This window comes from Terrapene carolina, unplaced genomic scaffold, assembly GCF_002925995.2.
Source record: "Terrapene carolina triunguis isolate 2854851 unplaced genomic scaffold, T_m_triunguis-2.0 Scaffold180, whole genome shotgun sequence".
Taxonomy (NCBI): domain Eukaryota; kingdom Metazoa; phylum Chordata; order Testudines; family Emydidae; genus Terrapene; species Terrapene triunguis.
Window position 1 is genome coordinate 7,405,443 of NW_020664531.1, and position 27,772 is coordinate 7,433,214.

General features: G+C 40.0%; 1 protein-coding gene across 1 annotated transcript in view; it reads left to right on the forward strand.

The window, feature by feature from the left end:
- Nucleotides 1–27,772, forward strand: part of LOC113407020 (ATP-binding cassette sub-family A member 13-like) — a 289,939-nt gene that overhangs the window by 61,235 nt on the left and 200,932 nt on the right. The window contains exons 15-24 of the mRNA XM_026654099.1: nt 242–381; nt 2,060–2,174; nt 4,137–8,900; nt 10,521–12,329; nt 12,792–12,898; nt 15,329–15,447; nt 17,223–17,395; nt 18,602–18,678; nt 19,265–19,386; nt 24,006–24,200. Coding sequence (XP_026509884.1) covers nt 242–381; nt 2,060–2,174; nt 4,137–8,900; nt 10,521–12,329; nt 12,792–12,898; nt 15,329–15,447; nt 17,223–17,395; nt 18,602–18,678; nt 19,265–19,386; nt 24,006–24,200 — 7,621 coding nt within the window. The remainder of the gene's footprint in view (nt 1–241; nt 382–2,059; nt 2,175–4,136; nt 8,901–10,520; nt 12,330–12,791; nt 12,899–15,328; nt 15,448–17,222; nt 17,396–18,601; nt 18,679–19,264; nt 19,387–24,005; nt 24,201–27,772) is intronic.

Below are 27,772 nucleotides of genomic sequence, written 5' to 3' on the forward strand. Positions count from 1 at the left end.
CGGACATCAATGGGAGTTTTGCCCTTGATGCCAGTAGGAGCAGGAGCTGGCCATGAGCTCTGCTTGCCTGACTCCTGTCATAGTTGCTCTGAAGTCAGTAGGACAGCTAGTACAAGTAAAACAGCAGGATTTAGCTCTAACCATACAGCAGAACCATGTGTGCTGATCCCAGTGATTTTACTTCAGAAAATCAACATTCTGATCATGGTATATCTGCCTTCTGGGTCCTTGATCATTTCAGGGTTATTCATACACTTGAAGAAATATGGTTTGCTTTTGAGGAAGACCCGTATTGGAAGGACTTAACAACATTTGTTAGGAGAACATGTGAGATAGCTCAATATGTGAACAAGGAAGAAGGTTTCACCAGAGGTCACTCAAGTAAGTAAAAACTAGTTATTGCCACAACAAATTCTTTGCTTCTAATGGTTCTGTATGCTTCTCACAGTACAGTACTCCAAAAAGAAACGGGCAGTTTCATTACGGGTACATTTCTATTTTCAAGAAAGCTGTCACTCTTATGATTAAAGCAGTGGTTAAACTGCTAGCTGAGGAAAAACCCATAACATACAGGGTCTGATTCTGCACTCTCTTACCTCAGTGTAGATCAGGGGTGATTTAAAGCTGTCTGGGAATCTTTCAACAAAACAGTTTTTTGTCGTAATATACTGATTCGGCGATACCTTCAGGAAGGTTTCTCAATACCTGAATGGAATTTCTGGTCAGAGGGAGACTGAGATCTCAGAATAGCCAGTAGCCCAGGGCACTCACCTGGGATGGATGAGACCCAGGTTCCAAGTTCCTGTTCTGAAGCAGGTAGGACTTGAACTTGGGTCTCCTTTCCACATCCAACTTGATCAGTTGGCTCTTGGCAGTTCTGGGGTGGGAGTGTGTCCCTTGTTTTCCATAATTATTTTTTTTCCCAGTAGGTCTTGGTTTCGTCTTGGCGTGGAGCAGAAAAGCGTTTTGAAATTTTTGAACATTTTTGTTGGGCAGGAAATCTGTTTCTGAGTCTGACCCATCCTGTGAATGCTTTAGTTACTATTTGTAGTAAAGCTGTTAGATCTGCAGCATTTCCAGTATTGGATTTTGAAAGTGCTCAGGATAGTGCTTGGCACCTGCTTCCTTCAGTTCCCCCACCCTATTGTTCCTTCACCTCAATTCACCATCCATGTTTGCACACATTTTGAAAGACACTGTTTGCTCAGCCCATTGACACATTTTCAAAATAGTTCTTAATCAGTGTCTCTCAATTGAACTGCAAAGCTCTAACAAAAACAGAGGTTAGAAATAAGCACTGAATACCCTGCCGCTAAACAGGCTGTTGAGAGAATTTGACCCCAAAATAAGTATTAAATGATTAGATTTTTAAAAAAAATCCTCCTTATGATATGAACTGGCATGACCTGAACATATCCCACAAAGCAAGATAATTGATTGCATGGAATTCAGAGTTGTGGAAGCTGTGGTGCACTACGGGATAACCAGGGGATGCTTGTGAATTTCATGATGGTATTTTTTTTTAAAGTGCTAAGAAATGAAAGGTTACTGCTGTGCTGAATTCCTTTCCCCTGGCTGGTGGGAGACATTCAAGACATATTTCTATAATAAAAATCAATCTTCATTTTACAGTAGCTCTGCACTTGGTATTTAATTCAAAATATATCTTCATTTCTTTCTGTGATGGCTATCACTGGTATGTTTTATGCAGGACTGATATTTATTGACTCTCTATCGCAGTCCTTTAAACCATTCAATACTGCTTGGTATCAAATTGCCCTTATTAAAAGTGTCATATTTTTTCTTCTTTAAAGAATGTAATTTCTGGATTTCTGTAGGAGTATCACAGAATGTAGCTGTAATCCTCTTCTCTTCTGATCTAACTGCTGAACTCAGTGAGAATCTTTTCAATGACTTCAGTGGGATTTGGATAGGGCCCCTATTGAACAGAGTTCACTTTGCTTCTCTCTGCTCCATGACAGCCTGCATCTAGTCGTATATTGCCAAGACAATGCATGATACATCTCATTTTAAATTATAAAATGTATTTTCTCTGCAGATGATACTGAAGCATCTCTTTGTTTTGGACAAAAGCTCAATCTGAAGGCCATCATTGATAGTTACATAGCATTTCTGCAAAACTTAACGAATTCCCCATTCATTTCATGGTCCAGGTAAGTTAAACTAATTCAATTTCAATGCTTCCCTCAACTGTTTTCCAGAACAGCATGTTGGGTTTTTTCCCCTGTATTTTAGATATTTTGTAATGTTAAATTAGATTATTTTTCTCATCTTAAGGAGATGGTTAGCATTTCTACATGTTACCAGTAAGAAATACTATCCTATGTAGGATCACAGAAGGTTATATATTTGTGGCCTTTATTCAAAAGCTTTAATAGAACAGCTCTCTGCAGCCTGCATATTACCACAGGTAACCAGTGTAATAGGCTCTTGGAAGACTCTAATGTACTATTATATTGGAGTCTCTCTCTCTCCACCTCCCCCCCCGTCGCCCTCCACTAAGTTGCTTGCATTATTGTCAGGGCTATAATGTCTACTTGAACAATACAGTAGAATCCATTTAATCAACACTGTTACATAGCATTTCCATCAGGGAGCTGATTCAGGGCAGCCAGTGCATTTCTGTGATTCTAAATACATTAATGGCACACTTAATTGTGAAAAGTAAATTTTAAATGACCTGCCTGGTGGTGTCTGTAAACCTAGTCATAGTAATTAAGGGGCATAGATAAGCATTAGCTAAATTATGTTCCACAGTCTGTGAACCTAGTTTCACATTATGCAGTTTTCTTGCTCTGTATGGCTGCTAAATGTTGACTTATTTCTTAACCTGTGTAATAGAAAGAATTAGCATAAGTGCAAAAGAGGATGAGCACTCAGTAGTATGTAAATTCTAGAATTTAAGGCTGCTTCCACGGCTGAACCACATTGCTTATCCCATGGCCTGTATTGTACCCTTGGTGGTTAAGGAGGACTCCCTAATGATTTGAATGAGGAGTTTGCTTAAAAGTGATGATACATGGTCTGTTTTGTTAGATGTATAGCAATAGGGCTGAATTCTGCTCCCATTGAAGACAATGAGAGAGTTTTGCCATTGAATTTATTGGGAGCACGATCAGGTCACATAATCAGCCACACAGGAACAAATGCACTTGTCCAGCTGGATAAAAATGTCAGTAAAGCAAGGTGAGAAATGGGGATTGTGGCAGTAAGACAGTACCTAGAAACTGGTGCCTGGTGTGGTGTAGCTACTCTGTTGGTATGGAAACCATATAATTTCTATTGGCTCTGTTCACGGAATTTATAAGTTTCCTGAGCTGGAGCTCCATGTCTTGAGGCCCTCTGATCCCAACATTCCTTGATTGTTGAGTCCAAACCTTAGCTCTTTTAAACCAACCTTGTAAGGAGAACTGGTTTTATTTTTATATATATATATATTCAAAACGTATTTTCATTGAAAAATGGCTTTGACAAAATGGATGTTTTCCAAGATTTTGTTGAAAAACCTAAAACCAAACATTTATTGGCTTTCAGTTGTTGGGGGGGGGGGGGGGGGCGGCAGAGGAGGGAGAAGATTTTTGGCTTTTTGGTTTTTGGCAAAAACCTTGAAAACTTTCACTTCCTTCAAAAAGTGCGGAAAATAAAACACATTTTTCTACCTTTTGTACTTGTAAGGTCCTTGATATCAAGCTAATCAGTCTGTAGAGCTTCAAGGCTTTGCTCGCTTCATCAGCAGAATATACAAATTCCTTGAACTGCAGATGTTTGACTCTGCCAACTTTGCCAGTAGAAGTAGGTGCTCTTAACACAGCCACCTAGCCTCAACTGTATTTAGAGGACTTATGTGTCGTGACTTGCTAATCACTGTTTTTTTCATGCTTTTTAAAATAACATGTGATTGTCAGTTAATGTATTACAATTATGGTGTTTTTAATTGTTTCACTATTGCGCAAAATGTGCTTTGTCTATATGAAATACACTTTACAAACACAATTTTAAGATGTAAATATAGCTATGTTCTAGTAAATGTGTGATCAACCATTACATTAAACTGGTTTGCGATGTAACTTTCCAATAGGTGACTAATTTGAAAAAAATCTCAATTAATTTTACAGGATCTTGACATCTGTCAAAGAGCTTTTGAAGAGGGAAAAGAACATACAGGTTCTTGAGGAGGAGGAGTCGGTCTTCATTCTACAACTTGCAGAATTCATACAAGAAATGTTGATGCCTGGTTCTTCAGCCTCTTCAAGCCTCCAAGACTTACAGTCCCTAACAGAAATAGCCTTGAATAATACAATTATGTGGCTTAACAGTTCTGCCAATATGAAGGCAGATGCTACAGATGTTCATATATTTTCTGAACTCAATAATGAACTACTAGAGAATTATCAACTTCTTGCAAGGCTCTGGCAGAGTGAGCAGCTGGAAGTATTTTGGCAAGTAGTAAAAAAGGTCTTGGATCAACGTGACCATAGAAGTCCAGTGGAAGCAACAGAGATGCTGCAGATGTTCTTATCTAAAATTATAATATCTTCTCTTCAGGAAAATCAAAAAGTCCTTAATAAAAGTTTGCAATTCTTCCAGAAAATTCTTACAGAATGGCCTGAATTGAGTTTTCTTGACATAGATTATGTAAACAACTTCAGTGAAAAATTCATAAGGAATCTCTATGAGGATGGAGTTTTGACTCAAGAACATTTCACTACCGCTCTCAGCACCATTCATGCTATGAGAAATGTCTCTTCTGTTCTAGTCTCAAATACAACTTCTGTGTCCAAAGTACAAGATGTAGAGAAAATTGTGTCTGATTTCTACCAAAGCATCCCAGAAGTAGGGGACAGTAATGCAGCCTCACTTATTCAAATGCTTTTCTTTGTCTACCAAAACATTGATCAGTTAAGTATCCAGAGTAATAATTCTGTGCTAACATTCTTCCAGAAGATCTCAGAAGACATTTCATCTACTCCAATTCAACATGATTTCCAAAACATGAGTGAGGTTTTTCACTTTCTGTCTGAAGCTATACATCTCCTCCAGGGTCTCACACAGAAACCTCTCTGTGAAAAGTTAGCAACAGTTTACAACTACGTAGTGCTCCAGGCCCAGTCCCTAGCACAGAAAGGGAAACAAGAGATAGAAGTGGTATACAGTACTCTGGGGAGCCTTAAAACTATATTTACAGACACAGAGCTTCATACAACTGCCTTTCAGTATTTGAAACTACTTTTTGATGTCTCTGCAGAAAGCTTGTTAAATAATGAATGTGCTGATTGGTATACGCCTAGCATTCCTTCTGTGAGGCAAACAGGAGATGTTCATAACTCACTTGTACTCCCATTGGTCAGAGTTCTGTCAAATACATCAAACTTCAAAAGTGAGGTAAATGTGCCTTTTGCCATGCATTGCACTGCTACCTGGCTTCAGATGTGGACAGAGATTTTGGAAGAAATGTCTGAAATACTAAGGTTGGATTTAAATTTTTTCAGTTATCTTCGGAATGGCCTGAACCACCTTTCTGAAGACCTCGAAAATTTAACCCATGCTGAAATGTGCAATACAACATTTACAGTCAATCCTGAAACTACATCAGCAATACATCTACTGAAAATAATAACAGAAGCTTATAACTTAAATGAATGGAAAGACTTTGAGACTCTAAGTGGTCTCATAAGTAAACTTAGCAATGTAATTGATGCTCTCAGCTCAATTAAAAAAGAGAGTTTAGAGGAAGCTTTTCAAACAATGGAAAATGTGACTGTCAAATTGCAGAAATCTCTATTGAAGGTTAACGTTAGCAGGGAGTTTTTGGATTCTTGGTTTGATGTTTTCCTTCCATTGAGTTCTAAAGTGGAATATAGAGATACACATGTAGATTTCATTGGGCATTCACTTTCAGATATTCTAACACTTTCTACGGAAGAATTTGGAACTGTTCTCACTGACCTAAGAGAGACAGCTGGATTCCTTAAAAATATATCCCGAGATCAAGATCTATTGTCTTGTGTGATGATTTTCCAGAATGTTACCAAGTTCGTTTTGGAAGATATTTTGAAGGAGAAAAATGTTTCACAGATAAGTGTTCTGTCTCATCTTAATCCTCTTCTAACCTCGGATAATATAGTGAATGTACTAGAGGGTTGTAATAGATGGATGCATATTATCAGTAGCCTCAATGAGAAATACATCACTTATTCCCACCTTGAGAATGCAAAACGTGTTTTATTTTTTTTGACATCTCTGGGAAGCATTAATGAGACTGATACTAGCTTAAAGAATACCCTGGATATTGTTAACATGACTTTTAACCTCATAGAACCTCCATGCTTACTAAATGGTTCTGATGCACATTGTGCAGATGTTTATTTCAGTATTCTAGCAAAAATTTTAAAATTTCTTCCTATGTTTTCTGAAAAAGATGATGGACAGACCCGTGACTTTATCTTTACTCTATTGAATGCGTCAAGGAGCCAAATTCGGTCAATTGTCAAAGACTTAATGAGATTCTCACCATATACATCTGACTCAGAACAGATGTATTTCATTAAATTAATCACTGGAGCCATCAAGAATTCAAGTGAAGTCCCTAATTTGCCTCAGAGTCTCCAGCCTCCTTCAGTAGCACTTTTGAGAAGAATTCAAATTTTTCTGAAGAATATAACTTCTGAAACCCTACAAAACAGCTCATCTCTTCTGGACACTGTAAATCTCCTAAATGCATTTGAAGCTCTTCCACAAGACAAAATTATGAGCTTCCTAAAGAAGTCCTTTCAGCATCTGATTAGCTACTTTATGTCAAACTTGCCTCATAATATGCAAAGTTTGCAAAACATAACTCTGCATACATGGATGAAAGCAGCAGACCTCAATGTGGAACTAGTAAGGAAGGCACTAAACATCTTAAAGTCTCATAACCTTACCAATTTTCCGATACGATCAGATGATAAAGGATTTCCAAAGCATATGGCAACTTTGGTGAAAAACATTGAGAATGCAGATCTAGAATTCTTAATAGATCAACTCAAACAAGTCAGTAAAAGCCTGCATCATTTCTTTAAAAATATCAAAACTGTGTACATTGAGAATTTTGTTCTGGACAAGTTGACAGGCTGGGTAGATTCCTTTGAGAACAATTCATATTCTTGGAACTTGACCAACTTATGGCAAATCACTCAATTATTTAAAGAGACTGAGCTTGATGATATATTACAGGTGCTTTACATTCTTCCTGATGGTGTTAGTCTTATACAGCGATTGGCTCACAAAAACATCACTGATGCCCTAATTGAAGTGTACACTTTCACATCAACTCAGGAAGCAAACATGTCAATATGTACCAAGGAAGATTTATCCAATAAAGTAGATAGCCTTCTAGAGTTACTGGAAGTAGTAACTGATATGCCTGAGGAATCTGCAAGGGCTTTGGGTTGTCTGACTGCAGTTATCTGCTGGAACCTCACAACGGCAACACCTCAGAATGACCCAGCTTTAAGGACTTGTAACTTAAATGCACACACAAATTTTTCATCTATTTACAACACGATTGCTGACATACTTGAGCAGTTCAAGCTGACAACTCCAGGGGGACATGACCTATGTTCTAATGAAGATTATCTGAGGGAGATCACTTACAAAGTGACTTGCTTCTTTCATCAGTTCAAAGAGTGGAACTCCATTCTTCTGAAGCTTTCTGAGATCCACAACATAAATAGTTTGGCTCTGAAACAGCTTCTGGGATTTTGGAATAAGCTATCAGTATATGTTATGGCTTTTGGAAATAGTAGTACCATCTCAGTCTATTGCTCTTCCACACCGAAGAGACAAGCTGCTTTACAGCTCATAGAAACACTAAACAACATGACATCAACAGAGATGGCAATGGCCAAAGCTATTTTTGAACAGTTAGCAGATCTGTATCATGCCCTAAAATTGGATAGAAGCACAGGAATGTCTGTTCCAAAGACTCTTCTTACTCATTTAAAAAGTATGGCCAATGAAATTTCCGGAGTGCTGGATAATGAAGATGTCTTATCTTTTCTTTCTGCAGTCCAGCCTTTGCTGACACTGTCTCCTGTTGGAAACCAAACTTACATGGTGCTTATGGCATTATCAGCTTTGAGTAGAAACAGTAGTTTGATTGGTAACTTTGAGGCCCTTTGGCTTGATACAGAGAGAGGCATACAAGATTTATTAGTCAATTTTAGTGTTCCAAACTTACTTTCTGTGATAGACAAAGAAGTTCAATTACTAAGTGCAGCAGCCAGAAAAAATTCTTCATTGGCACTTGCTAGTTTATTAAAGCAGTTTAATTCATCATCTCTAGAAACTCTACTAAGAAGCTTTGAGGACTTTCAAGAAGTTGCAAGAGACTGGCTACACAAGTACACTAATAAAAATTTCTCTAGAATAATAAATGCACTAGTTGTCCTTATGGCCAATGAAAAGTCGTCTGATGACATAGTACTGATTATCAAAGGTATCATTGAATTTTTGGAGCTCTTCACAAATGGCTCTAAAGAAGATCACATTGATATATCATTTGTTGCTGATCTTCTTAGTGGGGAAAAGCTGAATAATGTTCATGTTGCTCACGTGATTTTACAGAACAGTCTGCTTAACATGCTCTCTGACCTCACTACTAAAGAAGAGGTACTGGACTTAAATGCTACAGACCTTCAGCTAATGGACTTCATTGATTTGTTTTTTGATGATGCACAATATGAAAATTATGGAAAAGAGATTGCCTCATTCCAAAGCAGGACAATGGAGATGATAAAAGAGTTTTTACAGATAATCTTTTCATCTTCTGGAGGACATTATAGCAACAAAATGTTTGTCTTATTAAAAAACTTACATAAGGATATAATTGCAGAAATGAGGTGAGTGTGTGTATGTCTATTAACTTTGTGTCCAAATACATTAGAGACAGGGCTACTGTATATTAGTAACAATTTGGTTATACATTTTATTGTAATTCTACTTTAGAACTGAACCTGCGAGTAAACCCGCATCTGGAAGCAAAACTATATTTAATGGATCAGGGCTATTATTTTATTTATCTAAATTTCTGCAACAGTTTTGGATTTTAGGATACACAATTTGGAAAGAATGATAGTGCAAAACATTTCAAGGCACTGTTTTGTATCTTGTAAAAATGGTATTGCTCTGAAAAAAGGGACTGATTTTTAAATGGTATGGGGTTGCTGCGCCAAATATGGAAATACTTGAAACTAAACTCCATTGCCTTTGAGGTGCCCAAACATAGAATATGCCTCCTAAATTCTCTACTTGAAATGGTTTCAGTTTAAAATTCAAATTGAGTATAAAAGTAATTCATTAAAAAATTAACTGTTCCTATACCCATGCCAGGAGTCTTGAGTTGCGAACTTTTATGGAATTTTGTGCAAAATAATTGAATCACTGAAGTTTTGAGGAATTATTTTTATACAAATTAAATTAATCCCGAAGCAGCTATCAATGCACTATTAAAACTGGAAAATCGAGCACACAGGTAATAAAAGTAGAGGCAACACTTAAATCCATTTCACATCCTCTGTATTTCATTATGTACACTGTAACATCTAAAACTGAGTAATATAGTAAAGCATGAATTTACCAAAACATAAAAAGGCACAGAAAATTCCATGTGTTCAATATAGCCAAATTAATGTAGAAAAGTTAAACTTTGAATTTCTTGTGTTTGATTTCTCAGCCAAACATCTAAAAAATACAACGTGCTTTTGGATTTTTTCCAACTTTAAATGTTTGTATCTTAAAAGTTATTGCACCACTTTTTCCTCAAGTTTGAATTGCTTTTTTCTTCAGTGAATAATCATCCAAATTTATAGTTTCTGGCATCAATAATTCAAGTTGTGATTAAAAATTTAATTTGAAAATGTGGAAAGTGTTTCTTCTCCCCCCCCCTTGCATAACACAGAATGTTAAATGGATTTCTGCTCTAACATCATAATAGAAGTAAAATACAATGGCCTAAATAACAACTCCTCCAGTTTTATGCTGATGTAACTCTGTTGACTTCAGTTTGTCGGGGTAATCTGGCTGTTGACTGAAATGAAGTTACACTAGTGTCAAGCTGGAATAAATCAGTTATGAATGAGGTCTACAATATCTAATCAATATCACAAAGTGGCTAGACAATTTTGGGTAATACTTTATTAATAGTACTTCACCAATTTATTTCCCCAACCCCTAGCCTCCATGTTCTTCTCCTTATTATCCCAACAGCCTCTACATTTCCTATGCTAATTTATTACATACTGGGCGTAGGGTTTTTCCATTGATGAGATGCCTGTTATGGCATCATCTAAAAGGCCTGATTGGCCAACCAGAATGTCCCTTTGGATGACCAGAGTCCACCGCCAGACATTAATTAATCTCTCTATTTTGTGGTAATACCTCATATTTTGCTACATTTTCTTAACATAGTCTTACAGTAACAATAATTTCCATCATCATAATCAACAATATTTCTATTGCAGAATATTCACCAAAGATGATATTGGAACGCTACTAAACTTGGATCAGTCTGTTAATCTAAAGGAAGAAGTTGATGGGTTGAAAGAAAATATGTATGACTTAATCAAGGATGCAGCCATATCCGAAAATGGGACACTTCATTTTGACAATGTAAAAGGATTGAAGTTTATGAGGGATTTGTTTAATGTCCTGTTTAAAGATTTTTCTGTAAAAAATGGCAGCAGAAGTAACTATGAAACGTTTACTTTTGTGAATCATGTGTTATTTAATACAAGTAATTCTGGGGACCTTGCCCAGCTGATTAGAGATCTTTCTAGAACTCTTCAATTTATGAGGCAAACTTCTGCAGAAGTGGGAAACCTCATGAATTTTTTTAACAATCATTTCAAGGATTTCCTAGTTAGCTATCCTACTTTTCGAGAAATGGTACTTGCTAATTTAACAGAACTGTTGGCCTCTGTGGATAGGGTGTTTCCTTTGAAAAATAGGCAGATAATAGAAACTACAGAGACATTACTTGATCTCCTCTTGTGGATCAGTGGAGCTAACTATACTCCCAGCCCCTTTCCAGAGCTTGCTGTTGATTTGCGCTCATTGTTGTGGGAAAGCAATGAAATTGTAAAGCTAGCAAAAATAGTAGAAGCCATTGTTAAGTTTTTGACATTGTCCAAGAAAGCTTCAGAAAAGGTAGCTAACATTTTGGAACCATCTATCAACTCAAATGCTACGGAAAACTTAGACTACATTGAGGTGGTCTATTCAGACCTCCAAAGAGCTGTTCATGATGCAATAGAAGAGTTAACTGAAACTGAGACTGCAGACGTTCTGCGTTCAAACCACCATCAAGTGGCAGATTTGGGAAAAGCATTTCTTGATTTGACCTACTTGTCTATTCGAGATAAGCTTTCCAGATCATGTGGCTCTGGAACTGCAAACATATCAACCAGACTGCTCACAAATCTGAGCAAACTCAATGATTTAAATGATATTGCAGGTGAAATCGCTAAGTTTTTAACAAATGTGCAGAATTATTCTGCAGAATTGGAAAGACTTACTGCAATTGTTACCCGTGGAAGCATAAACTCATCTGATGATACTGCCAGTCTAATAGAAGATCTTCTTGATTTTTTTGTACCCATTAATGATATTATTAGCAAAATACATTTAACTTCTAGACTAAATTTTACTCATGACCCAATAAATGAAGAAAAATGGGAGGGAATTCAGGAAATGATTACTTATTTGTGCAAAGGAAACATTACAGGAATAAAAGCTTCTTTCAGAGCTGTAGCTGATCTCTTTCTGGGAGCTTTCTGGAAAAATTACTTAAATGAAAATGACTTAAATCTGCTGCTGACTTATGCAGACAACCAAGATGACTTTCTTAAAGTTTTAGAAGTCACTATGGAATCATTCAAGTTAATGAAGAATATTTCTGGAGGAAGCTTCAACCTGTGGTCACTTTTTGCCAGCCTTATCAACCAAAATATAACCTACCAGCAGAAGGAACAGTCCATCTGGGAAACAATTATTGAGGACTCATTAAATAGAACTAATCCTTGGATAGAGTTGCTGCATTTAAGTGCTGATCAGCAAGTGAATTCTACAAGAGACTTACTCCAAACAGTTATGGGGTTCTTTGCTAATGGAACTTCTGGTACAGATGACATGGCCCAGTTGGAAAACAGCATACTACGGATGATGCATGACTTTGACTTGATTTTCAAACCTTTATCGTCATATGAAAAGTATGCCAGACAGTTGGTTAACTTGGCTGAGTATTGGCGACAAGGCCCACTAAAAGAACAAAGGTAAATTTGGAAGGGTGGCTTATTTTTAAAATCATTATCCAGGTCTGATTTTTGTTCAGAGGTGCTGAACACTGCTGGCAGTCAAGTCAAAGGGAGGTGCTCGGCATCTCTGAAAATCAGACCAATTTATATTGAGATTGAATTGTTTTAGAAATGAAAAGAAGGAAAGGGGGCGAGGGGAAACAATCTATAGCAAACACAAGAAAAGTAGTTAGCATTTAAAGTCTTAACATTCCTACTAGTATCTGAAGATAGAGTGCCACCACCCGTTGGCCTGATTCTGATCTAGTTCACTTTGTTGTAAATCAGGAGTGAATCCACTGAAATCATTCTGGTTAGTGTTGTGTAACTGCAATGAGAATCAGGCTCGCTGATGTTTGTAATAGCATGTGCAGTCCTTATTGAAGCCATTCTCTGATTCTGTCATCCTAAAAGTGATGGTATCCTATTATTTTTCCTTAGATTCTCTGAGATGTGCCAGGGTTTCCAGAAGCAGTTAAGTGCTGCTAATGCCAGACTGCTACAGAAGGTGCAGATTATGGCTTTGAGTGTATTTACAATCCTTTCAGGTTGGTTGCTGTAATAACAACTATTAGCAAGATGGGTTCATTATTCATGTTGTTGCTGTGTTGCTAAGACTGTGCTCAGGGCATTCATGTGTAATAGCGATAGGTTCACTTGGATGGTCTGAAGCCTCAGAATGAAGTTGAGAGGCACCTGAAAACAATTTGACTCACAAGGCCTAGTATAACCAAATGCCACACAAATGGATGCCTTAAGTTAGGTTCCTAAATCCATATTAAGGCTCCCTGGATTGGGGTGAAGGTGGATTTTTCAGAAGTGGTCAGAGTTGGCCTAACTCTGCTCCAGCCACCTAACGGAGTAACTCTCAATAATTACAATGAGATCAGAGTTAAGCCAACATTGAGTGGTTTTGAAAATTCCACCCATAAATAAGTTTGGTTTTCAGATGTACTGAGTACCCAGAAGAGCCCACTGACCTTTGAAAATCAGGTCACTTATTTAGGGCTTACATGGGGGTTTAGGAGTCTAACATTTAGGCTTGGTTCACACTGGGGCGGGGGATCGATCTAGGAAACGCAACTTCAGCTACGAGAATAGCGTAGCTGAAATCGAGGTTTCCTAGATCGAACTAAGTTTACTTTCTGCGGGTCCACACGGCACAGGCAAGCTCCCCCGTCAACAGCGCTTCCTCCTCTCGGTGAGCAGGAGTTCCGCAGTCGACGGGGGAGCGCTTCTGGGATCGATTTATCGCGTCCAGATGAGACGCGATAAATCGATCCCAGAAGATCGATCTCTACCTTCCGAATCAGGTGGGTAGTGTGGACCTAGCCTTAGACACCTGTTTGTGTGTCCTGATCTTTGTAGTATTTGGTTACATTAAGTCTTCTGGGTCAACTGAAACCACACAGAACTCTATGTAAAACACACAAAAGGTAATCAAACATGCTCATTTTCTGCAGAGTTGCCTAGCTCAAATAGTCATCTAAATTTGCCCTGCTGGATTTGAATGAATCTGAATTTAAAACAACTGCTCTGAAAAGAGACTGGATAGAATTGACCCCCCCCATTTGTCTCCTATGTGTATTCAGCATAAGCTCTGCTGATTTAATGACAGGAATGGATTTTTATTAGTCTTTCTATTTTCCTGTTAACTGGTGGGCCAGTCCAGCTCTCTGAGGCAGCTGAATTTTGTTCTGTTAACCATAGTGCAGTTGTAGGGCCAAATTCTCTCCTCACTGTCACATGTACAAACGTACCAAAGGCAATGGAATGGAGCTGTTTGCTCTGGATATGATGGCTGACCATTTGCGTAAAGATTGCCCCTCCAGGAGATCGGGTAAGGAATGATGGGAGACCTCTTTCATGATTGATCCCTAGGATTATCTCTCTGCTGTAAATCATCCAACATACTGGCCCTTCTCTCCACTTGCAACTGTGTTGTGTGTGTGTGTGGGGGGGGTTACTGTTGCCCTGGGGATACAGTATCCTTAAGGTCTCACCATAGGGAAGCAGGGTGATGGGGGTCCCAGAGAGCTGCTCAATTAAAAATATCATTACTTATTTGTATTATCATAACATCCAGGAGCCCCACTCCTGGATCAGGACCCCACTGTGCTAGGTGCTGTACAAACAGAGAACAAAAAGATGGTCTTTGCACCAAAGAACTTATAGTCTAAATGTGCGATAAGAGACACCAGGTGGATACAGACAGATGGGGGGAGTACAAGTAAACAGTGAGACAGTATTGTTCAGCATGATGGCAGTGGTCTCACCACACCAGCGGTCTAACCTTTGTCAATTTTTTTGTAAGCATCTCAGCAAAGGAGAGTTTTGAGGAGGGATTTGAAGGAGGATAATAAGGTAGCTCTTCACAGATATTTACAAGGAGTTTCTCCCAAGCACGAGGGCAGCATGGGAGGAAGCACAAAGATTCTTTCTTGAAAATAATATAACTGGGCAGTGGAGGTTGGCATAATAGACCATAATCAGAGGCAAAAGTTGAGAGCTTGATGGCAAAATAGAGATTATAGGGTGGGAATTGACTGTGAGTGGCCTTGAAAATGAAGACAAGCATCTTATGTTAGATGTGACAGAGATGGAGGAATCACTGGAGGGCTTAAGTCCACTTAAAACCCCTGACAGACTCTGCGTCTTGCTCTGATGAAACCATCACTACGTCCTCCTGCTCTGGTTCTGCATCAGGCCTGATCATCCTCGGGTATTGCTCGGGGTGGTTTAGGACCACCATACAGTCAGTGTAAGAGTAACATGCCCTTTTCTCCCATGTAACCTTTGCTATGACTTTAATAAGAAACAATACTTAGCAGTTTGCACCGCACAAGATTTTCCTGCCCTTACTTTTAAAACTTCTTTCCTCACTCCTCACCCTTCTCAATGCCATCGGCATTTCTGATAGGGAATCATGTTTAGGGTGATATTTTTCACTGATTCAGCCTGTGTGTTTTCTCTTACAGACAACCCTACTGTCATCAGCAACCTTCTCTGTGCTTTTACGAGCTGTAAGGATGGCCTAACAAGGCATTTCCTCCTTTCTGCCATTGAAGGAATCAATTTGGTTCATGAGCAGTATCAGGTTTGATGGATTTCTAATCCTGCCAACATCCTTTTGTCACGCTTTAGATGTCACACTGGAAAATTACTCCATAAGTATTTTCCTTCTTTTTTTTTCTACTGCCTGAAAAATCAATCACTATGCTTGTGTATAATCAGGGTTTTTAAGGGATGTTTTTCTGCCACACTTGATAGTGATACCCAGAGGGAATCACATAATATATGCTGACAAGTGTTGAAAGCCATAAACAGAATAACTAGATTGCCATTGGGTACTAAAGAGCAATTGGTATTTTTCTTGCTTTATATTCCAGTATTGCAGGTGCTTTCACAGCACTAAAAATTTACAAGGACAAGGGTAAAATCCAAACAAAATACAAATCAATCCCCCAACCAGAAGCATCTGGGCTAAAATAATACCCAGAGTACATATTAACTGTACTCGCCAAGAGGGATTGATCTGTGTATCTACAACAGTTCTGAAGTTTGGCAAGAGTCATAATCAGAAGACCGACAATGTAGCATTTCGAGCCCCGTTCAGTGTTCAGTCTTGCTCCACTGAAGTCAATCAGAGTTTTGCCATTGACTTCAGTCAGAGGAGAACCAAATCATCAGAGACCACCAAAATATTAAATTTACCTTTTTACTAGAAAGTTCTCCTTTCTTCACTTTTGGCTCTCTGCTCTGATCTTTTGCACTTGGTCTACTCAGAGCTCTTGTTGATGTAAGTGGGACTTCTGAGTAAGTAAGGAGAGCAGACAGCATTGGGAGCCATCTAGCAAATCTGAGCCCTGGTCTACACTCGGTGGGGGGGGGGGAATCGATCTAAGTTACGCAACTTCAGCTACGTGAATAACGTAGCTGAAGTCGATGTACTTAGATCAACTTACCGTGGTGTCTTCACCATGGTGAGTGGACTGCTGCCGCTCCCCCGTCGACTCCGCCGCACCTCTCACGGCGGTGGAGTACAGGAGTCGACGGGAGAGGGCTTGGGGGTCAATTTATCACGTCTAGACTAGACGCGATAAATCGACCCCCACTGGATCGAGCGCTGCCTGCCGATCCGGCGAGTAGTGTATACCAGTGGTTCTCAAAGCCAGTCTGCCGCTTGTTCAGGGAAAGCCCCTGGCGGGCCGGGTCAGTTTGTTTACCTGCCGCGTCCACAGGTTCGGCTGATCGTGGATCCCACTGGCCACGGTTCGCCGCTCCAGGCCAACGGGGGGCTGCAGGAAGCGGCATGGGCCGAGGAATGTGCTGGCCGCCCTTTCTGCAGCCCCCATTGGCCTGGAGCGTCGAACAGCGGCCAGTAGGAGCTGCGATTGGCCGAACCTGTGGAGGCGACAGGTAAACAAACTGGCCTGGCCCGCCAGGGGCTTTCCCTGAACAAGCGGCGGACCGGCTTTGAGAATCACTGGTGTAGACATACTCTGAGAGTAGAATTTTGCTCAGAGACCATGTATCTCTTGCTTTTCTCTCTCTCTCCGTCTCTATAACACCATGCACCCACCAACACAAAGCGCACGTACAAAAGGCCAAAAAGAAATGTCCTGTCTTGACAGAGAATAGTTAGATAAAAGGATAAATGGAGAGAACAGTACAAACGTCATGATGCAAGGGGGGGGCGGCACATGTCTGCCGGTGTTTAATAAATCATTGTTATCTATCCACATTTTGATTTGTGTTTATTTTTAAACAAAGTTAATCAGAAACTACACAACATTTAGCAGTTTAGGCCTGTTCTTTCAAGCAAATAAATACACAGCATGTAAATTTAACTATGGTTGCCATCTTTTGCAGGATATTGAAACAATGTGGTCAGCTTCCAATGAAGGGGACTGTGGGAACCTTTTATATGTAAACAGGAAGCTGTCCAGTGCCTTGGAGAGCTTCCAGAGAGCATTAGAAAATATCACCTACAGCAGCTGTGAATGTCAAATCACCTTAGAGAACATCCAGAAACACATGCAAATGTAAAGCCTTTACTTTTCACTGCCATGTTGTTCTGCTATGCATTATTTTTGTTAGTCATAATGATATAGTTTCATACATATTCATAAAAAGTTTGCACAATTACAGTATAACCTCTGCTCACCTAATGTTTGGTTAACAATCTAAGGTCCTGGTTAATTGGAGATTGGTCAGATATCCCAACAGCAATATGTACCACTGATCCATGATGATCAAAATCCCTGTTTATCAAAACATGCTGGAAGTTTTCAAACAAAAAAAAAAAGTTATTGTGTAGTCATTAGTGGTACCAACAAAACTGCAATAGTAGTTACCGACTTGATTCCTAACTGTCTTTTCTTTTACCTCTACCCCAGACAGTTCAAATATGCATCCACATTTTTGGGTTCTTCGCTAACCCCAGTTTTCCAAGGCCTGATTGTATGATGTGCTGAGCATCTTTTGCAATGTGCTAAATATTCAGGTCAATTCAAGTTGAGAGTGCACAAAAACTGACAGGCATGCTTGGGACCTCACAGTATTGAGCACTAAGTCGTCTTAGATTTTTTCTGTCCCTTATATAGTACTGCTACGCAGCCACCTGAGAGAGTAGCAAATACTGTTGTTAACTAAAGGGTAAATGAAGCTTTACTGGAAACCTTGGAGATTCTTTAAAACAGTTGCCTATAGAAGGGTAACACTTATTATGTACTTTACTGTACTATCAGTTTCCATCCAATAGACCACGTTTTCAAAATGTACCTGAAAGACATAAGTCCATTAGTGCCATTAAGAGGAGTCTGTGGCCATAAGCTGCTGTCCCTCTGGACCTTTGACTCATGCCGCCTATTTTTTTAGTACATTTACTGAAAGTCATGGAGGTGAGAAACTGCTAGACCAGTGCTTTTTCATCTGGTTTAGTTTCAGACAACTTAATAATGGAGAATCTCATGAATCATTTCTTCTCAGAACTCACCTATGGGAAAGGAGTGTGATTATCACTGCCCAGACAGTGTGTGTGCATAGTAGGAAGGCTCATTGACCCCCTCTCCATCTCTATCAGCTCACATGGACAAGCACCAGGACTAATCTGGCCTTTAGAATTTACCTTTTGCGTAATTAATGTTACTTCAGGATTCCATGATAAGCTCTATACTTAGTAAGCTTAACATATGGTAAAGCAAACTACTTGGAAATGGCTGCTTGTAAAACTAGTGTTGTCGTTTCAGGATGTCTGGAAACCTAGAGGCACCTTTGTCAGAAAATCTAGTGATAGCTTTTGTCAGTAACTTCAGTCTGCCAAATGGTGAGTACATGGTTTCTTTACAGGAGCTAACATAAACTACAGTGCTGTTTTGGAGATCACTATGGTACATTTGTTCACAAGACAAGAGAGAAAACATAACAAAGTAAAAAGAATGCTGCTTCGGGAAAGTACCAAGGTGACATTGTATTGGTGTCTTATGAATAATTTGGGGTCTGTTCCTCCTCACTATCACCCTGGCCCACCTGTTGCCACTGGTCCCAGGTCAGTATAGTTTCTATGGAAAGTAGGCTGCTAAGGGCTGCCCCAGTCACATGCTCTTGGAAAGGGGAGATCCAAACTGCAGAGCGAGAAGCCAGATTAAGTGATTGAAAACTGCCTTTGGTAATTTAAGGTGCCTTCTTCCCAAACCAGTTTTGGGGAATGGCTTATGCTCCAATGGAGTAAACCTCCTGCCCCCTTTCTCCCTTAGGATTGGTAGGAAAGAGAATAGCATGCCTTGGAAACAGAACTCTGCCCTTTCATGCCCCCTCAGCATAGATCTGTGAGGAAATGGAGGGCTGCCTGGTGACCCCTAATTAAAGCAGTGTGGTGGGAAATCGACGATCCATGTTTTCCTGCATTGCAGATGTGAAAATCAAAGACTGCATGCAGAATGTTCCTGAGCTGGCACGGGAACTTCGTTCTTTAGTCAACATTTCTGAAGATACTATCAACACACTCCTGGAAGCCAATTTCTCACAGTCCAAGGTATGAGGCGAGAAATGGGATGCTGAATTAACATGTTGACCTATAAAAATGCTTTCCAGCCTCTCTTAGCTGGTGTAGAAATGAACAAGACTTGTTAGGAATGTGGGCCTCCTATGTTTTCATTTGCCATTTTTTTTATATGGAAGATTGTTTTTGTTTGGGAAATTCAAAATAAAGCATTAAGAGCCTAATGAGAAAACCCTGTGATACTAGCAGCCAAACCCCTGAGGCATTGCAAAGTCTTCTGGAAACTTCAAGGTTTCACTTTCTTGGATAGTTAAATTCCTATTCTCTCCTATAATGGGCAAAAAGTTACAACTTTTAGTTGGTGGGATGGGGGCAGGACAGGGACAAATTCTCTGTAAATAGGCACAGCTCCATTGGGGTAAGTGGAGTTTCACCCATTTTTATCTACAAAAAAGTTGTCCTTTTACCACCAGGAAATTCTGGAGAGCCATAAACTCCATGGGGAAATTGTACTGCACCCCCCATAGCTCTCAGGTTTGTAGTGAGGAGAGTAGATCACTCTTTTTTGTGCTCCCTGGATGTGCTACTCTCCCCAAGTGCTCCCTTGATGTGTTATTCCCCCAAGAGCCTTGATGTCATTGTCTCTGTTTCCCATGACTGTGACCAATTCCCTCTCTGAAGCTTGGAGTAGCATTAACTCTCCTTTGTCCTGTATGAATCATAAAGCTAACTAGAGGTGTTCTTTCCTCTGTGTGTGCGTGTGTGTGTGTGTGTTGGAAATAAATTGGTATTTTGATACTTGACTGAAACTGATCAGATCAATCAAACAGCCACTGGATGTCACTGATGCTCCACAATCAGAGGAAGCTGCAGGTTTTGTCCATAGAAAGCTTGACTACTAGAATGGCAGTTCTCAGTTTGAATTCTTTCACACAACAAGCTTAACTTCAATTATAGGTGGCTTCTATTCTTCTGTTTCTTTGTCAATGTTAATAATTGCCATTATTGCTATTTCATTACTTTGTTAGCAGTAAATGTAGACAAGATACCTGGAAGTGAGTAAGTAAAAGAGGAATTTGACAGTAAAGTTTTATATCCCTATTCTCTTGAAATAATAATGCTATGGAGCTGAATTTTCAAACGTGGTGTCTTATATCTACAAAAATTGTGGGCACACCCTGATATGCAAGCAAATGCCACATTTGCATGTTCATACAAACATTTGCTTGTTTTTTTAAAAAAGTACCCAATCCATATGGGACATAATACATTTTTACTTTTGCACAGGATGCAAATATATATTTCAGATGCAATGTATGCATCTCCTATTATGTAAATGATATGTTGTGGACAAAGCTATGAAAACATTTTTTTTTTCATTTGAAGTTGGGGGAGGAGTTTGACCAAGTTTTATGAATGCTGACCTTGCTACACTTATCCATGCCTTTGTGTCACCTCAAGACTAGACTACAGTGATGTGCTTTGTGGTACTTTATTTTAAAAGGCCAGTCAGAAACTGAACCTAACCTAGACTGACTGCTCACTTAATGAGTGGCCCATTATGTGAACAGTGCATAAAACTATTGCCCAGAAAACTGCACTACTTTTGAATTTCCAGAAAGAGTTCAAAGGGTAGGTTTTAACCTGTTGGATAAGCCCTCAGTGGCTTGAGATAGAGCTGGTTAGGAACCAGAATTTCTGTTCCATGGAAAATTTAGGGGGAAAAAAATCCTGTGAAACAAAAATTCCTAAGAAGTTGGATTTGGAACAATTAAATTGGTTTGTTTTAATAGTGTAGAAACATTTATTTTACATATATAGTACATTAAAATAGTATATATAATAATTATAGATATATATTCAATAGTAAAATATCTTTAACAGTAACATTTTAATATAATATAAACTAAATTGAAAAGAATAGAATGAACCATTTTGACTTTTTCCTATTGAAACTTTTGTTGAAATGACACATTTCCCACAATATATTATAATTCCAATGAAACAGCATTTTTCATCAATGATTTTTCAACCAGCTATACTTTGGGATCTGAATACTGAGGGACCACCTCCCTCCAAGTGTCCCTCTATGACACTACCATTGATACAATCAACAGAGATGATCCAGGGACAATTCCCTCCTCGTGAACAAGGAGTTTCAAGCTCTGTGTTCCACAAAGGCCTCTTGACCCTGGAACTCCTGGTCCTTCTTGGTCTCTCACATCCCTGGATTTGTTGTTAGCTCTTGTAGCAAGTTCAGAGTATCTTTTCTCCTTTTCAGTAGAGGAGGTGAGTGTCTGAGAGGTTTGGAGATGTACCTGGGCTGGCAGGATTTGTCGTGGATCTTTTATATTTGTGGAGGGATGAGTCGTCTTCTGTACTACTGGGTGGTACTATTCACTACTAAATTAAAGAAATACATTTGTTTTTATTGTTTTCTTGTCCTATCCTCATGTTGCTGTATTTGTCTTTTCACATGATGTGTATTTTCTAAATATTTATGTAAGCTCTCTCGGTCTTTAGTTGTACCTACACTGCATCGTAAACCCGGGTCTGTGGGTCCTGGGCTTGTGCACTTGTTGTTTCGAAGCCCAAGCTTGAGTGTCCACACTGCATTGTAAACCTGGGTTTACAGTTGCTGGATCTTGGTCTCAGCCATCCTAACGCATCCTTACTGCACTATGCTGACCGTATGACTCAGGTCTGCTGCTTGAGCTGCAGCTGCACTGCAAAACAGGGCCGCCCAGAGGATTCAGGGGACCTGGGGTCTTCGGCGGTGGGTCCCAGGGCGGAAGTACCCCCCACCGCGGGTCTTCAGGGCACTTCGGCGGCAGGTCCCGGGGCAGAAGGACCCCCCACCGCGGGTCTTCAGGGCACTTCGGTGGTGGGTCCCGGAGCGGAAGGACCCCCCGCCGCAGAATTGCCGCCGAAGGCCTCGAACGGAAGAAGCTCCAGGGGCCCAGGCCCCACGAGAGTTTTCCGAGGCCCCCAGAGCGAGTGAAGGACCCCGCTCCAGGGGCCCCGAAAACCTCTCGTGGGGGCCCCTGTGGGGCCCGGGGCCTGGGGCAAATTGCCCCACTTGCCCCCCCCTCTGGGCGTCCCTGCTGCAAAATGACAGGGCTTGGACCCAAGTCGCAGAGGCATTTGGATTCTGAATCCCCTGTCCAAAACAGGATACTAGGACCTGAGTCCTAAGTGCTTGCTGACCTGAGTCGGACGGATTTGTGTGTGAGTGGAAGGGGGACTTGAGGCTGAGTCAAAATCCAGGCTTAGTGTGCTGTGTAGACATGCATTACATTAACATAATGATCAGACTGGATCAGACCAATGGCCCATCTAGTCCAGTATCCTGTCTTCCAACAGTGGCCAGTGCCATATGCTTCAGAGAGAGTGAACAGAACAGAGCAATTATGGAGTGGTCCAGTTCCAGCTTCTGGCAGTTGGAGGGTTTGGGATGTGCGGAGTATGGGGTTGTGTCCCTGACCATCTTGGCTAATAGCCATTGATGGACCAATCATGAACTTATCCAATTCTCTTTCGAATCCAGCCTTCACAACATCCCATTGCAACAAGTTCCACAAGTTGACTGTGCCCTTAGTGAAGAAGCACTTCCTTATCTTTGTTTTAAACTTGCTGCCTATTAATTTCATCAGGTGACCCCTGGTTCTTGGATTATCTGAAGGGGTAAATAACACTTCCCTATTCACTTTCTGAATACCATTCATGATTTTATAGAGCTCTATCATTTCCCCCCTTAGTCATCTCTTTTCTAAGTTGAACAGTCCTAATCTTTCTTCATATGGAAGCCGTTCCATACCCCTCACTATTTTCATTGTCTTTCTCCACACCTTTTTGAATTCTAATATATCTTTTTTTTTGCAATGGGGCAACTAGAACTGTATGCAGTATTCGAGGTGTGGGCGAACCATGGATTTATATAGTAGAAGTTTGGTATTTTCTGTTTTATCTATCCCTTTCCTAATGATTCCTAAGATTCTGTTAACTTTCTTGATGGCCAGGGCACATTGAGTGGATATTTTCAGAGAACTCACCAAAATAACTCCAAGATCTTTCATGTGTGGTACCAGCTAATTTAGACCCCATCATTTTGCATGTAGAGTTGGGATTATTTTTTCAAATGTGCATTATTTTGCACTTATCAACATTGAATTTTATCTACCATTTTTGTCTCCTAGTCACCCAGGTTAGTAAGATCCCTTTGTAACTCTTCATAGTCAGCTTTGGACTTAATGATCCTGAGTAATTTTGTGTTGATACGTCAATTCCTGTTGTGGTTTTAAGGTGCTTCCACAAAAATAAGTATATATTTTTGAAAATTTTTCTATGAATTTTCAGTGTTGTAAGTGCACCTGCCCAGATCAAGGAATGGTGCCTATTAACTGAATGATGTACATCTTTATAAATGAAAATAAATAGTATTGAGAAATGTATTTTATCTATTTAAATGCCCATATAGTATAAAGTGCACGCATGTCATCTTAACAAATAAGTAACTCTGTCTTCCAGTTCTATTGGTAGCTATTATAAGTACAGTTATTTGTGTTATGAGACACATATTTACAGTGTATTCTTATTAAAAAATTTGATACATTTCAGGCAGGATAAATTTTAATCCATGTACTTTACAACAGTTTCTCTACAGTGCCCTTGCAGTAGCTTTAGCTGGAAGATGTGACAAGGAAGTGCTTAGTCTCTTGCTGACACTTCCTGAAAATGGCAAAACTTCTCTGGCAGTGCAGGAACTTTGTTCTCTCCCAGCGCTGGACTTGTATATTGTGATTGTACAGATTACCCAGAACTTGAACTTGCGTAATATCATTTACAAGGTAAGAGGAGCAAGTACTTACTTCCGGAACTTTTTGGAGCTAGATGGATAAGTAACCCAATTACTGATCATAGTTCTGCCCCATATATATTGTTGTCCTAGATGTTTATCCCAGTAGAACCCAAACACTGTCCTTCATGAAGTTCCTGCACCCTCACTTAGCATTGTGGAACCAGTAGATCTGCAGCAGGATGTACTCCTATATGTTGAGGGCCTGCTCCAGATTTCACTGAATTCAATGGGAGTTCAGTCAGACCCTGGGGATGGATCCTGCCCTGCTGTTTGTGGGGATGGGGAAGGAAGGAAGGAAGATTTAGGGAGCTCCCTATGGTTTTTTCCTTCATTTCCCACACCAATGCAACAGAGGGTGCAGGACTGAGGTTTCAGGCTGGGTTTTCTCCCTAGTTTCATAGGCAACTCTGCTTCTGTGGCTTCTTATGAAGGGTATGATTTTAAGCACAGAAATAGAAATCAGGGATCCCCAAGTTCTAATCCTGGCCATGATGCATAACAGTTTAAGAATGGGGGTAAAGAACAGCTTGTTCTATTGATACTATGGAGTTAGTGTAGGTATGCAAGTTGACCTGCTTGGAGGTTAGCCAAGATACCAGATCAAACACCCCCAACTATTGCAAAAAGTTGCATGGAACTGTTAGATACCCAAGGGATCCAGAACTTGGTCTTGTATCTCACCCAAAAGACAGCTCTATAATTGGCACTGCACCATCTAGCAAAGTGTTCGGGCAACAGATTGGAGCTGATTTGTGGCTCAGGCTTGCTTGTTTAGCACTAACAAATAGAAGTTCCCAAACTGTGTTCTGATGGTTCTTGGAGAGCTGTCAGGTCATACTGTTCTAATTCCTGTTGGTAACTGGATGAAGCTAAGAATGTATAAATCCTTTGCTAGTATTAGTCTTCCATGTGAGCAATTGCTGTAGCTGCCACAGGAGTGTTATTTGATTATGTTCTGTCTCCTGAATCGCCAATAAAATTGTCAGCTAAATGCGAATAACAGAAACTTTGGAGATCCTTTAGGAGGCCATAAAAACACAGCTCAGTTTTCAGTTTTTTGGCTGAGTCTGTAGTGCTGGAAGTTAGAATGAGTCATCTTTTGACTTGTAAATTGAGCAAATCTCATGTGGCATCATTTGAGAGAGAATAAATATGTAACCCCCGATACTACTTTTACCAAGTCACTTATCTAAGACCAGAGTGCACATGTAAGTATTTTATTGGCTTTACTAGGCTTTGGAGCTTTATATTTTCCAAAGCCTCTGTTTCAGAAGTAAAAATGTTCACTATGTTATGGAAGTTGTAACAGTAACTATATGCATGGGCTAAATATAATCATTGTGGGGTGGGTTACACAAATACAGAGTCACCACCTTCAATGCTTAACAGCACCGGGACAACTTTTTGTGCTGTACAAATACTGTGACTAAAAAGATAAGTGAACAGATCAAAATTCTTTTTCGCACCAAACTCTGTGATTGAGGACAGTAGGACCCAGAATCATCTGGGAGCAGTAAGATTGTACCATGGTCCAAATTTTCAAAAGCATCTAAGTCACTTAAGAGTCTAAATTTTATGGGAACATAGGCTCCAAAGTTCCAATGGGACTTAGACTCCTAAGGGTATGTCTCACAGTGAGCCCGTGAGCTCGGGTTGACAAGACTCAGTCTTGCGAGGCTCATGCTAGTGCACCAAAAATAGTTGAGTAGACATGGCTCAGGCTAGAACTTGGGGTCTGAAGTCAAGGGAAGGTGGTGGGCTTCAGGATCTGAGCTGGAACTTGCTATTTTTAGCAAGCTGCACAACTATTTTTAGCACAGCAATGTGAGCCTGAGTCTGTTGACCTGAGCTTGGAGGCTCACTGCTGCGGTTTGTGTAGACATACCCAAAATGACTTGCGTGCTTTTGAAAATGTTTACTCCATATGCCTTTGATGTTACAATAGCTCATCTCTTCAAGATAAGAATAGCATGGGTTGTGGTCTAATATCTGCAGCAGATGGTTCTCATGTGTAAGGATCACATTAGTTCAAATACAGACTGCGGGGTGACAATGTTTACTTGCACTTATAGAGGAAACTGAGCTGGATACTTTTTTGTTGCTTTTGAGAGCTATGCCACAACCCAGAAGCAGCTCACTATGGCACTCTGCCTCTTTAAGGCTGGGACTTCTGGGCTTTGCCAGCAGTAGGGAATCTTTTTGTTCCCCCTCACTCCAATCTGGCTTGTGGACTGAGACCTGGGATAACAGGAATGTGGCAAAAATGTCAGGGCCACAGGCTTCCTTCCTTCCTTTCTTCCTTCCTTGACTTCTCTTTTCTTAACATTTTCCTTTCTCACTCTCCTTCCCTGGTTCCTAGGCTGCTTGCTAATTTCCACTAGTTTGTCTCCTGACTAATGCATTTCCTGTGTACAAAAGAAGAATAACATTATCTCAACCTGTATGTCTCTCTTCTTGTAGTAGAGAATCTGCAAGTCCAGAAAACTCCTCGCTTTGGGTCTGTCCACATGGTACTGTGTTTATCAGATCAGTTAGCTCACTCCAGTTAGCTTAACTTTATTCCACCCCCCACTTCTTAATGTCCATGTTAACAGAATTTTAAACTTCTAAATCATTTGAAAAAAGAACAGGAGTACTTGTGGCTCCTTAGAGACTAACAAATTTATTAGAGCATAAGCTTTCGTGGGCTACAACCCACTTCTTCGGATGCATATAGAGTGAAACATATATTGAGGAGATATATATACACACATACAGAGAGCATGAACAGGTGGGAGTTGTCTTACCAACTCTGTTTCACTCTATATGCACCCGAAGAAGTGGGTTGTAGCCCACGAAAGCTTATGCTCTAATAAATTTGTTAGTCTCTAAGCTGCCACAAGTACTCCTGTTCTTTTTGCGGATACAGACTAACACGGCTGCTATCTTAAATAAATCATTTGAGTGGCTACCATAGGACCAGCTCACATGATTTTAACGGCATTAAACTATGCCTACATGGGTGTTAAGAGGAGATGGGGTTCAGCTGAATGAATATAACTCAATTGAAAAACACAAATTTTTGCCCATGTAGACTGGGCCTTTGGGGATTACTGATGAAGTTAGGAAGTGTAAGGCTTGTATGTGGTTGGAAAATTATAGTGTTGCCATTATACACAGCTTTCTGCATTATGAAGGGGGACCAAGCGTTTGCTGCTGAAACTGAGTTTCCTCGGTGACTACCTTTGTGCGTGGTTAACCAGGAACAAGTCTGGATTTATTGTTTGAGATGACACAGTTATGAACAAAATAATCCTATATTGGTTGGGATATGTGGTGGCTAGTGTGCGTGCATTCTACTCCTTTGTGGTAGCTGACCTCCAGAATGAGAAAAGGCCAAACCTATTTCTGCTAGTTGAAGGGTATTTACTTGAGCTCAAAATGAGAGAAACATTTGTTTTTGAAGCCAGAGTTCCTGGATTCTTGTTTCCGATGCCACACGTATATAGTTAAACTGATGACTATGACAACAGATTTGTAATAAACAGACCAGTCTCCTGAAAATGCCAGACTGAACTAAAG